Here is a 13,465-nt window from a genome sequence, read left to right as displayed (position 1 = left end):
GACAAGGTCGAAAGTTTTCATTACAACTGCAGGCAGCTGGGCATGCCTTTCTCCAAACTGTCATAACTAAAATATCTGTACCTTGAAATCCATTTAAATTGAGATAAACGTTTCACAAATTTTAACATGGATGCTTATGATGGCAGAGATGATTTCTTAGCATATGCATTTTATTTGGTTGCATAGTTCAAAATGCTGTTCATTTCTAAGATAAATTTGCAAGCATTACATTGTTTTCTCTGATTGCTTTTACAGAGGTAATTCAGTGTATATAACATAATTTTAGTCTTTTTATATTTCTCTCTTTTTTCACCCTATGTGCTCAAAACAGACAATGGTCGCAATGTCAAAGGTAAAGTACAAACTCACAATTTAACATCTGCTGCTCTAAGTGCCTCTTTACCTGGCATGTTAACTTGCCTGCTGTATGCCCTGGTCAATGCAACATCGCACTGCCCTTAGCTAGTCCAGGCACCCGGTGGAGTCGTCATGGCTTGACTTGGCTGGAGACATTCTTACTTTCTCAGACATGTTATGAACATTTTCCTGCAAGAAGTGTAAACCTAGGTTGACAATGAGCACTTCCTAAATATTTAAATCATTTGGAAAGATACAAATATTAAGCTAAATATGTTACAGTGTGACAGAGGCACATAAGCCTATTTTAGCAAAAAAAAACCCACATTTTTTGAGCTCAAGATTAAATAAAACTAGCAAAATGCTACATGACAACATCACTTTACTTGTTCCTCTTTTGTTTCCTTAAAACTAGTTTCACGTTCCTGGATGGCAGGGGGTATGGTTTTAAGCTTACTGTAGTAGTAAACTGTACATGCATGATGGTCATTTTCTATTTTTCTATATTACATTTCAATCATGTCTAATTGTGTCTTATTTAGTCCGAAATCACTGGCATGACCTACAGCTACTGTTGATTATTGTTTCCCTGAGCGATATCTCTGGATAAATACAGATTTGGCTAAAAATTTGAAACTCATTTCTGTTTTTCTACTAGATCATAATAGATACAAGGAATCACAAAATATATTCTCGTAAATCGAAAACTTGTGGGGTTTAGTCTTTCAACATTGGCCATGCATGCGGCTGTGGGTATGCGTGTGGTGACAGTGGCTGTGTCTGTGCATGTGTGTTGCATGGACACGTCTCCATCAGTAACTCTCACTACTCAGAACTCTCTGTTTTGACCCCTTCCTGTGTCACTGCTACTTCAGTCACTGTGAAGTTTCAAATATTGATTTCTCAATTGCTTCCCTAGTTAATTCAGAGCTGGTGACCATTATGAATTAACACCACTAAAAGCTAAAGATGTTTTCTGGTCAGCAGTCCAGAGTAATTTGAAAATAAGGAAAATCGTGGCAACTTCCACTCCAATTTTATTTTTAGGTACTTCAGATAGCAGCTGTGTAGGTGAACTCCAATAGCAAGATGGGATTCGCACACATTATTCTACAATATCTTTGGCCTGAGGTTTCTAAAAGGAAGCAAATTAGTGTCAGCTGCACGTGGTGATTTCTCAAGAAACATAATCTCAAGAAATAATAAAGGATACAAACAGCTCTCACCAACTTGCCGCTGTGACATATGACTGGCTTTAGCTTTAAAAATTAACAATAAATTATTAGGCATTAATTTTCTAATCTTTTAAATGTGGTAGGAAATGAATCTAATTTTATCTCAATAGAAAATTGAGCTCACTTATCTTCCAGACTAATATCTCACATAGTTATCATTCAGACTACAACAATGTTATTTTCTACTCATAAACTAATCCACTTAATCTCTTAACCTTTTTTTCTCAATCCCCCATTTTTAAATAACAATAGTCTTTGAATAATAAAAGTCAGAATTTGGAATTAGAAAACTCTAAATCATTGTAGAAAGTTTAATATGTTAATATTTATGAAGTTAAAGTCCTAAAGTTCTAAATTAGATCAAACATGTGCAAATTTAATAAACAATGTATATACTTCTGCTCTCCAAAATCTTCATTATTTGTTCAGACCCTGATTTTGATAACTATTTAAAAATATTTAAGTGCCTGGCTCCTTAAGATTTTCACAAAGCAATTAACATACAAATTAGATCTAGGACAATATATTAATTGTATTTTCTAAATTTGGGGGGGTTTGTTTCTAAACCACATTGAAGTTAAACTTTCGTTAAATCAAAGACAAATTTCTACACTTTTTTTGTAGACGAATGCATAGCTTTTCAATATTTAACTCAACCAAAAACCATTTCTTTACCAAAATGAAATAAATAATTTAAGAACGCATTTTGAAGTTTTTTTTAAGATCATCTGGTTTATTCCCCTTGGTCAGTGGTATCGTGTAAATCCCTCACACAGGTGGTAGAGGCATCTTTATCTTCAGTGGAACCCATGCTTCAACTTTCTTCGGACATCCATTTTACTGTCTGTTATACAAAAAGCTAACCTAAATCCTTCTTGCTGAAATGTAATTTATTCCCCTTTATCTGTCCTAAGTTGGATAGAAATAATAAGCTGACTGCTTCTAATCATGATTGTAATGCCACAGTATAAAAATGGCAAATTGGTACTCAATCTTTTATTCTCAGTGGGATAATTTCCATTTAACCTTCTTTGTTGGGATCAATTTTGTTTCCCTTTAATAAACTCCCATAGCAATTTAACTCTTTTAAAAAAGACTTCAGAGATCAAAATTGTAACTCATTACCAAAGAGTGAAAAAGTTAATTCAAATAAATTGCATTTGCTTTTTATTTGTGTGTGTATATTATAGTTTTCAACAATTTCTCTCAGGAACAGCTTTTCACCTCGAACTTAGTGGATCTTTGCCTATTCTGTTTTCCAAGTCATCAATAAAAATTAGCCCCTTAGCTTATTTAGTAAATAAGTCATTAAAGTTATCTTACGCCTCTATTGCTTCTACTTCCTTATAAACCCATGCATCCTACTGAAAATGTCATGTTCATTTTCTAACTTGTCTAAGAATCTGGCATATGAGTCAAAAACAAAACTACTGTCAGATTTTTTTATAGCTTTTACCTTTTTTATAGCCACAAAAACTCTTAGAATCACAAAAGTAATCAGCTAATCTGATAAAACTGTTTCTCATAAGCTACACTGGCCATTCCTGAATATTTGTGATTTTATAAGTTGGTTTGCAAGTGGATTTTTCAACAGTGACAGTCTTCTTCTGTAAATTACATGACATCTACTGAAGCAGACAATACAGGTGTTTATTACAAATAATTGTATTACATCTTATCTTTCTAGTGTTAAACAGGTCATCCTCATGCTTATTGACAGTGTTGTTTTACAAAATTCAATTACTAAACACTGCACTTACATTCTCTTTCATGTGGTCACTTCAGTGATTTATGTTTTATTAAACTTTAGCAAAATAAACTCAGTGCCCTAAGAAATATTGCATAAACACCTGGTGGTGTAAAAACAACCTTAATTTTTTGGTCCCATTTAGTTGTCAAAAATAATGATCTTTAAAAAACTTATTTTAAAAACATATCAGATGTCCTTAGCCCTATTTCCAGCACCATCTAAAAAAGAATATATTCTTATTTAGTATCTTGCAACTCATGATAAATATAAATAGCCTTATCATAAAAATTTTAAATACCTTTAATCTAAAATTCTCCCCAGTTATTGCTTTAGCCTTTAGCTTGATATCTAAATGCACGGTATTTTGTTGTAGCTCAAACCTGGCCTAATTTATATTTACTCAGACACATGATATATTAGAGCTTTATAGAATGGTTGGTTTAGTCTCCCTGGTGACCTGTTTTTCATCTAAATGTTCTTCTAAACAACAGCAAGCCCTCCTGTATATTTTTTAGTTTTATATTTCTTCCTACTGAATCTATTATTTCCCTTTATTTCTGCCCACTTATTTAATTTAAGTTGCTTTGACTTGTATTTCAGGTTATTCTCTTTTCTTTCGTTAGAATCCTAACCCCCATCTGTTCATGATCAACCAAAGCCTCTCTGAATATAGACCTAGAAGGTAGGAAACCCTGTATTCTGATTTCTAGTCCTAGATTCTTATTCCATTTTGGCCTCACAATCTGTCTGCTTTGGTTTACTATTGGTAAAATAAGGATATGGCTAATACCTATATTAACTAGTGTTAAATTTTTTTATTAAAATTTCTGTAGGCCTTAGAGGAAGTGAAGCCAACATAGACCATCTTGCGCACTCTACCAGACTTCTGCATATAAACACCTGCTTCAAAGTCAGTGGCAAAGAGCATAATGGTCTTTGTTATACAAGATAAAATAACTTGTTATACAAGATAAAGCTTGTGTAAGGAGCATGCATGAATTATTTTATATGTATTTTAAGTTTCACTGAATTTTTATGTGTATAGTTTTAAAAAGTAAGCTATATTGAATCCCTAACACTAAGAGCTTTAAAACAAAACAAAATAGGATAACAGTTTAGAAAGATATTTCACCAATAAATAAGAGAAGCTAAAATACTGACTTCAGTGAATTTGTAATATTCTGCGGCCAAATCTTAGCCCTTCAGACCTGATGTTATCTTGTTGCAACAAATATTTTAATACTTATTGTATTATTTTGAAGCTATATTCAGAGATAATTTAACTTATTTCTAAGAGAGCTTTCATATAACAGAGAGATAAAAGGAAACTATAATAAAATGATATTTCTGTAAACATATTAATGTTTAAGTGTAATTACATTAGAAGACACAAGGAAATAATTAGACATAAGAAAAAATTGGCTTTAAGTTCCCTAAAGACATGAGAAAACAGTGTATGTAAATATTTAACAAAATGATAGAGCAAGAGTATGTGTGAAAAACAAACTAAAAACCACTATTAAAATCAATAGTAATGTATTGAACTTAATTATATAAAAATTTTTAAAGTAGGAAACCGAAATTGAATTATGAATAATATACCAAGATAAAGTGTGGAGAAAATGAGGAAGTATAATATTCTCACAGATAAGCTGGTTCTTGCTTTTAAGTGTAATGTTAAAATGATATTCTATGTGGTAACATGCAACAGTAGCAATCCCACTAAATGTCAGGACATATATTCCTCCTGCAGTTCATGTGCCTTCAGAAGCAATAAGAACTAGAAGATAGATTGGAACAAGAAATGGCGATCAAGACAACATGGAAAAGCTGTGGCAATCTCTAGGGAGTTATTAGAGCAAAACTGCAAACGAACACACAATCCCAACACAGATTATTTCAAATGTTTAGTTTTTACCACATGGGTATCTATTCATTGTATCTCACATAATTTTATATATGTAGGAGAAAACACAAAAACTTTCAAAGTAACTTTATTAATGATTTTTTGTTTGATTCCTATAATCTTTGCACATATAATATTTGGCTCCAACACAGTTAAAATAAGATTCAAATCTCTTTGCTTCAGTATTTTTGCATGTCACAGCTATAAACACAGATTATAGCTTAAAGTTTGAAATTTTTTATTGCTGTAACTCAAATGCCATTAAGTAGTGTGGCTCCAAGTTATGTGGTTTTCCAAAATAGTGAACAAGTTCTGGTAACATTCCAGATAAAACAATGTAAAAACCTTCCCTTTATATGGTAGTTGTAGATCTGGAAAGTTCCATATATACTCAAAGCATGCTAAAAGGACAGTGTACTGTATATGTGAAACAGGTTCAAGGTTCCGATTATTATAAAAATGCTTTTCACCTACATGAATGCCCACTCAGACATATGGGACAATTTTTCAAGGTGAGAGAATTACCACCTCCCATTATTTTCGCAAATGAAAATGGTTCACAAATGCCCCCTTTTCATCTTATGGCACACATAAAATAATGAAGTTCTGTATCTTTTGCCAATCTGTCAAAAATTAGGTAAAATTTTGATTCATTCACACCAGATGGCTATTGTCATGTTGGCTGCTGTCATTTCTTTTATTTGACAATCAAGGGAAAAGAGGTCAGTGCCCCTGCTTAAGTAGTCAGGTACTGCAGGTTTTAAAAATTCTTGCAGCCCACCAGTTGAAAAACACTGCCCCGGAGTGAAATGCTGTCATAGTTGAGACCACTTGCTTATCTGTGTAGCCGATTCAGTGGAGTTTATTGGAACTGGTCACAGGATAATCAAAGTATATTTATAGTTGTCTTTCTTCTGTAATATCATAGATGATCCCTGTTCTTACCCAGTTTTTTAAACAACTTTGTAGATACCCTGCTACCGAAATCCAACAATAGAAGGATGATTAAAAAAAGGAATTGAAAATTGGGCTAAAGGGTTTTAAGCACAATTTAACTTTATATCTGAGCTCGACCTTCTGTGTGTAATCTCTTGCCAGTATCCCTATGTACAGTTCAATTAACGAAGGAGTGAAAATATGACATTAGAGCTGGGCAAAAGACAATATCAAGAAACCTGAAGTTCTAGAATGTTTACAAATTTTGAATATTAAGATATAGGCCTGGAATAGCCATAGAAGGATACAAAAAAAGGAAACATCATAGGGCATATGTTCTGATAACAAATTGGTGGCATGTAGTGGGGAGTCCTACAAAGACCTAAAAAGTGAGGTTTCTGTCAAAGCCTACCTGAACGCTAGAACAATTTGGTGCCACTTTTGGCTCTTACTTCTCTCCTTGTCATATAAATAAAAATGAAAGTGAAATTCTGTGTGCAAATGCGAACAGACTGGGTAATAAATGTGCAGAGAACTCAGTGACATTTTTCATCGACATGGAGTTGGCCATCGTCATAGAAAAAACTCAAGAAATGAACAGAAATGCACCTCAAGAGACACAGTGTTTGCTACCTCAATAAAAATTCTCTTTAAATCATTTCAAACTTTTGCAATAATAAAATATAACTTTAATAAAAATACAGTGTGATTATTCTTCAAGGTAACTATGAACTAAGTGATGGGTATTTTTTAGAATCATATTTGATCTCAGTTGATTGGTTGTTGTGGTCCAAAAGCCACAAACTATAAACATAATTTTCAACTGTTTATACCTCACTTAGTGCATAAAGTACATTTTGATTCCCAAACTGTGTTAATTTCATTCTAAATAGAGAAAAAATCAGGCAAAACATGTTAACTAGCAAGTTCATTAATACAATTATGTTTTAAGCTCTCTCTGAGGCAAAAAGATAATGGCTGTATAATACTCCTGGGCTCAAAATTTTTTTAAAAATTTCTCCTGATGCTAATTTTTAAGAGCTATAAAACATTACTCATTGTGTAGGAAACTTTGAAGCATGCCATGAATCTTCCAAAGCAGCAGATAGTAGGTTTATCCTAAAAGATGTAGCTAGTCAGTGTACTTTTATCTTTAACAATGGCTCAGGAGTCCTGGCACCTTGCCAAATTACCTTCCTGGGAGAGGAATTTGAGATGTGACTAGGGTTGGTCAAAGGGCACAAACTTCCAGCTATAAGATGAATAAATTCTGAAAATCTAATGTACAGCATGGTTTAAAAAAAGAAAAAAGAAATAACAAGGAACTACCAACTCCAGGTATGTTCTCTTATCTACCTACAGAACTTCAATTATAAATTGTTTACCAAGATATTCTTCTGGTATGATTTGTATTTTTAATTTTTCCTCTAAAAGAATGGTTATTCAAATTTAGAAGAAGAAAAAAGAAAAAGAAGGAAAATATTTTAAAATCCCACATAAGATCCTAGAGTTTTCAATAAAGTCCACACACACACATACACACAGACACACACACACGCAGACATTTGCCCTTCTCAGGCTTATCTGAAATTCCTCCATCTGGGCTCACCTGTTTTGGAAGCTCTGCATAAACATCTCATAGAGGTAACAGAAGCACAGGAAGAAACCAGCCAGATTGTCACAGAGAACGGAACAATAGAAATTGGAGCAGCATAGACAGGCCATTGAGAAATTTCATGGTGACCATGATTTTAACCACAGGCAAGTCCTTCTTTGAATAATTCCTGGATTATAAAAGGAAGTACTTGAGAAATTTTAGGGTACAATATAGCCAATGATAGAGAGTGGAGTTTTTTTCTTTCATTTCAGCCTTTAATGAAAGAAGCTGAGTAAGAGCTAAAGCCTCCATCTGCACTCTGAGTGCACTCCTAGAACCCCCTTTTACCCTTGGACACTTCCGTATCATTCCACATGGCACACAGTGACCCTGAACCCTGTCACACCTGAACCAGGATCATACTAAACACAGATCACTAGCAAGTCATTCAGGAGTATTTTTTTCTTTTTCTATTTCTCCTGACTTTGATTTTACAAATAGTTTCCAATTTTTTTAGGGCCTTTTAATCATATCAAGTCAAGCCTCCTGGGATCTACATCGGATTCAAACCTCAACAAATACAGCACCATTAACAAGATTCCACAGCTCACTCTGAACTTTTCAGATGTCAAAACTGAAAAAAAGAATACATCCCCTCCTTCTTCAGATAAAACCATCATTGCACCCAAGGTTAAAGACCGAACACACAACGTGACAGAGAAAGTTACCCAGGTAGGACACGATTTTACTATCAATTTCAACTGTTTTTACAGTTCTTTTCTGCACTGTAAAACACATTCTTTTTTCCACAAGTGACCAACAAGAGAGGTAAGCCATTATTTGCACTCCAATTTATCTAGAGATGTTGGGTGACCCTCACAAATAAATAAAACTATAAATTATAATTTTGCTTACTATAAGGCTGAGCAAAAACAGGCTATATTGGTATCTTGGTTGCCTTTGTTGTAGAGATGGTTAACCTGCTATTCATCACGTTTGGACATTTATTGTTTTGCTGCCAACTCTTGCATTATTAAAGCATTTTTATTATAATGGATGTGTCTATTGAAGTTTTAGGGGACTAATTGGTATCTGCTCTTAACTATGGCCTCCTTTTTTGCGCTTACTCTAAGTACGGTCAGTTAAGTCCATTCACTTGGGGAAAAGAGCGGACCGAGTTGAGATAAGGAAAAGTCAGAGTAAACCAATGTGTTTCCCGGTAACAGTATTTTATTGTTTTCAAAAAATATTGCATGTTGAACTAGGATAAGAAGGTAATGTCTAGCAGGAGTCATGCTTTAAAGAACAGAGAAAAATGATTTGTACTTATTATATCAAAATACCAATCTAAGCAGTACCTAGCTTTTGCTTACAATGCACTTACATTGTTTAGAATTCATGGCTCTCAAATTTGTGTTGAGTAAACAGGTTTTTCTTTTTCCTTACAAATTACTAAATAAATTTGCTTAGCAGGGCTTTTTCCCCCTTGCAAATTACTAAATAAATTTGCTTAGCAAATCTTTTCATAAACTGTCACAATATAAAGGTAAACTTCACCCCAATCTATATGCCAAGCATTGAAGATTTGGCATAAAGTTATTGTGTAATTATAATCACTCCAAACAATACTATAATAATTTGTAAATAACCTCTTTGTGTGAGCTGATAGCTATGTAAAGATCATGTGTCAGTAAAAGGACCTGAGCAGTCTCTATTTAAGATGGGAAGTTGTACATGCCATACTCTGATGTACACTTTAATATTTACGTAGTAATGAGGCTTTTTATACCCTTGGCATTTTGTTCTTCTTAACTTAGTAAATTCAACATAATAATGGTAAATGAAGAGTCTGCTGTACTGGCACTGTTTTGATAGCTTCAAATTTTATTTGCAACTGCTTTTACCTTAAAATTTCTGTTATTTGTAGACAGTCACCATCATGTTGATGTATAGAAATTAAGAGATTTTAGAAACTTCACAGAAGACTGGTCGCAAATACTCGGAAGGGAAGGGAAGGGAGGGGAGGGGAGGGGAGGGGGAGGGAAGAGTAAATTAGTGAAGTGAACAAGGAAGGGAGTGAGAATCCCAGGTAGAAAAAGCAGCAAGAACACACTTATAGGGCCACAAAAGTTCATGTGTATTATGAGAACAGATGGTTCTCATAAGCAACTGGCCCTGGTCATACAGTTAATGATGAAGTAGCCTTCAAACAGGCCATCCGATTCCAAACGTGAAGTGCTTAACCTCTAAAGGACAACCTCTCTGTAATTCAATTCTGTTCTGTTTCCCTATTTTTCCCCTAAATCTAATCAAAAATTAGCATGGCATTTGGACATATACGTAACATTTGGCTGTATGGTAAAATGTCATACTCTGAAAGTTTAGTAGTAATTAATTAGAAAAGTGAGTCTAGAGGTAAATAGGAAGAGAATATGGTAGATTTTCTCTAAAACTCCTCCAACTCTTCAGAAAGCTGAATAAAACCATCCTTAACAGGGAATTTCATTTCAGCACTATTATTTAAAGTTATATCCCATTTTTATTATGCTGATTTTAGATTAGGATGAAGGGATTTTGAATTTTGTTGGTGGCATACCACTTAGTTGAAAGAAAGGTAAAATTACGTTGATTACTCACAGAAAGAAAAGTTTAACCCTGACTGGTATAGCTCAGTGGAATGAGCACAGGCTGCAAACCAAAGGGTTGCTGGTTCCCAGTCAGGACACATGCTTGGGTTGCTGGCCAGGTCCCCAGTAGGGGGTGCGTGAGAAGCAACCACACATTGATGTTTCTCTCCCTCTCTTTCTTCTTCCCTTCCCCTTTCTCTAAAAATAGATAAATAAAATCTTTAGAAAAAAGAAAGAAAAGTTTAAAGATTATGGCTTTTTACTTTCCACTCAATTTTGTCCATTATAAACACACTCATTATCACTTCATATAATTCAATGACTCTCAATTTATATTAATTCTGTACGAACTCTAAAACTGTTTATAATTCAATACTTCTTCAAAAATAGGGATTGATTTACAAAGAAGAGACAGCATTAATTTCATTTTATCATCTAATGTTTAAAGTTATAAATGTTTGTAATTTTTGTACATCAATTACACCTTAATAAGCTCAAAAATCTGTATTATTGTTACCATGCTACTTCCACACTGCACTGGCCCTACCCTGGCTTGGTCCAGGACCTTTTGTGTGTCAGGTGACCTCCAGGTTGTTGACTCGTGTGGGAAAAATTTCAGGTGAAAGTGAGAGTTAAGTTATTGACTTGAGTCAGTGAGGCTTAGGAAGGTGCCCTGGAAACAGGATCAGAGTTAAGCCTGGATGAGCTGCTGCTGCCCATTGCTCCCCTGTTTGCAAGTCTCATTGGGACCCTTAGAGATTAGGATGGAAAAAGAAAAGTACACACCTGAGAAAAGGGAGGCATTGGCGTGCTCGAGAAGGTAACGAATGCTGGTGTCCTTTGTGTAGTGGGTTTTATCTATTTTTTACAGGTGGGAATTTTAGGGGACATCCCAGGGGAGGACCTTAACAGAATAGTCATTTTATCTCCAGGTGTGTCATTTAGTAAGCTGATATATCAAAATGAGTGTGTAGTGGGGTCAGGGGTCATTCTCTACTTAGTTTTACCTCTATTTTGATTTTGTCTGGCTGTAATTGGCTTTTTGTTATCTATCTCCCTGATAAGGTGATTTGAATCACTTGCTCTTTGGTATCTTTGTTTAGAGAGGATAGATTTAGACCTCCTGCTCTTAGGTGTCTTTGGTTGGGGAGGACAGAGCCTAGTGTTTTATCAGCTGGCTGTTAATTGCTCAGCTGTTGAGGCCATTTGTTCAACCATTGTCTCAGTTTCCTCATTCCACAGGCCAGGGAATTTTCCCAGTTTCTTACTAACCTGCCTCATTATCTCAGGCTTAATAGCACAAAACTTCTTAATTCTTTCTAAAGTTTCAGACTGAATAAACTTCATCATAAACTTCCTTCAATGACAATGTTTAAAAATGTCTTCTAGATACAATTACAAATAAAAAGTGGTTTTATATATAGCAATACTTTTCAACAAAAATATCACTGTAATTCTGACTCCAGTCCAGATTCTTATACCAGTTGGATGCCCTACACATCAGTTCTGACACTATCTACCTGGTTATAACATCAGATGTCATGGACCAAGGATTCAGTCAACGAGACTGCCCCCACTTCAGACACCCATTGCAAGTCCAGGTTGTCACCTGTGCTTCTGACCAATTTTCCATAATTTGGAGGTTGTCAGGACCTCATCCTTGGGTTTATTTAATTTGCTAGAACAATTCACAGAACTCAGGAAACCTGTTTACTAACTAGATTGTCGATTTATTATGAAGGATATTGAAGGATAGGAATCAACAGCCAAATGAAGACATACATGGGGTGAGGTTCTGAAAAAAGGAGCCTCTGTTGCCATGTTGTTTGAGTCCCCCACTTTGGGGGATTTTATGGAGGCCTGATTACGTGTGCGTGATTGATTAGCTGGCTCATTGGCCGTGGTTAACTTTAACCTCCAGCCCCTCTCTTCACCCTGGAGATAAAAAGGTGGAACTGAAAATGCCAGCCCTTTAATATCTTAGTTGGTACCATTTTATGATGTTAGGGGCTTTTTAAGGTCACGCCATTAACATAACAAAAGATACCTTTATCTCTTCCTGAGGTTTAAGTTCTCTGTTTCTGTTTTGGAAACAAGGGGCTTAAACCAAATATGATTATAATAGGTCACAATGTCCCAGTCATGAATTTTAAATTACAGTTAATTTAAAAGTTTATTTTTTCAACAGTTATTTTTTTTATCAAATCTCATTGATTCTCACTCTTGAAAATACAAAAAACAAAATTCACAATACTTCTTCAGGATGATTTAAATGTTTTTCTAAACTTCATTTTTTTGCCTAATCTAAATGTCAAGCAAACCTCAATAAAACTCTACAGATCATCTTGAGCTCCCAAAGATAGTAATAATCACAGAATTCCACATTAAATTTGAAATGCAATACAAGTTCAAAATTGCCTTTCAATACTTACAATTTAACATGACATTAGTTTTATATTCATTATCTTACTGCTGTTTATAGAATGCCATCAAACCTGGTTTAGCAAAACAGAAATCCCCATTCAATGTTTTCCCCATAGTTCTAATTTGGTCTATATCCATTTATACAAATTGAAATGAAAAACAATATAAATGGATGAGGCAAGTACATGAAAAACACATTCATCAGGACAATTATGGATTTGATATTTATAAGTGCTTACTAAAAGTAAATCAAAGTATTGTCAATGTAAGAAACAACCGGACCTGTGAGGAACTTGTATAAAAGTTTATTTGAGCCAAACTGATGTGACATATATCCAGAAGCAAGATCTCAAATGCTCCAGAGAATAACAGTTTTACATTTTTCATACATTTTAAATTAAGAAGGGAATGTAAGGAGGAGTACACAAAAGTGCGAGGAAGCAATTTGGGGATGGAATTATAGGATAGCTCAGCTTATGTGGTCTCTTGGTGGGTCTGAAAGGGGGCACATCAAAGGTCTGCTAAACCTAGATGCACAGGGACAGCAAGCAGAACTTCTTTAAGAAAATAAGGCTTTCACTACAGAAGTTGTGTGGTTGGTGCATAACTATTCATCGTGATATGCCCAGTTAG

The 13,465-nt window shown here is 34.6% G+C and overlaps 1 protein-coding gene across 1 annotated transcript in view; it reads left to right on the top strand.

The window, feature by feature from the left end:
- The window catches only part of KCNH7 (potassium voltage-gated channel subfamily H member 7), a 470,253-nt gene that overhangs the window by 333,672 nt on the left and 123,116 nt on the right, over nt 1-13,465 (top strand). Inside the window, exons 5-6 of the mRNA XM_053665157.1 lie at nt 332-352; nt 8,299-8,513. Coding sequence (XP_053521132.1) covers nt 332-352; nt 8,299-8,513 — 236 coding nt within the window. The remainder of the gene's footprint in view (nt 1-331; nt 353-8,298; nt 8,514-13,465) is intronic.

The sequence above is a fragment of the Artibeus jamaicensis genome, unplaced genomic scaffold (genome assembly GCF_021234435.1).
Source record: "Artibeus jamaicensis isolate MK-2021 breed Jamaican fruit bat unplaced genomic scaffold, CSHL_Jam_final contig_391, whole genome shotgun sequence".
Taxonomy (NCBI): Eukaryota; Metazoa; Chordata; class Mammalia; order Chiroptera; family Phyllostomidae; genus Artibeus; species Artibeus jamaicensis.
The sequence above is the reverse complement of the archived record's forward strand: the minus strand, read 5'-3'. Positions and strand labels throughout refer to the sequence as shown.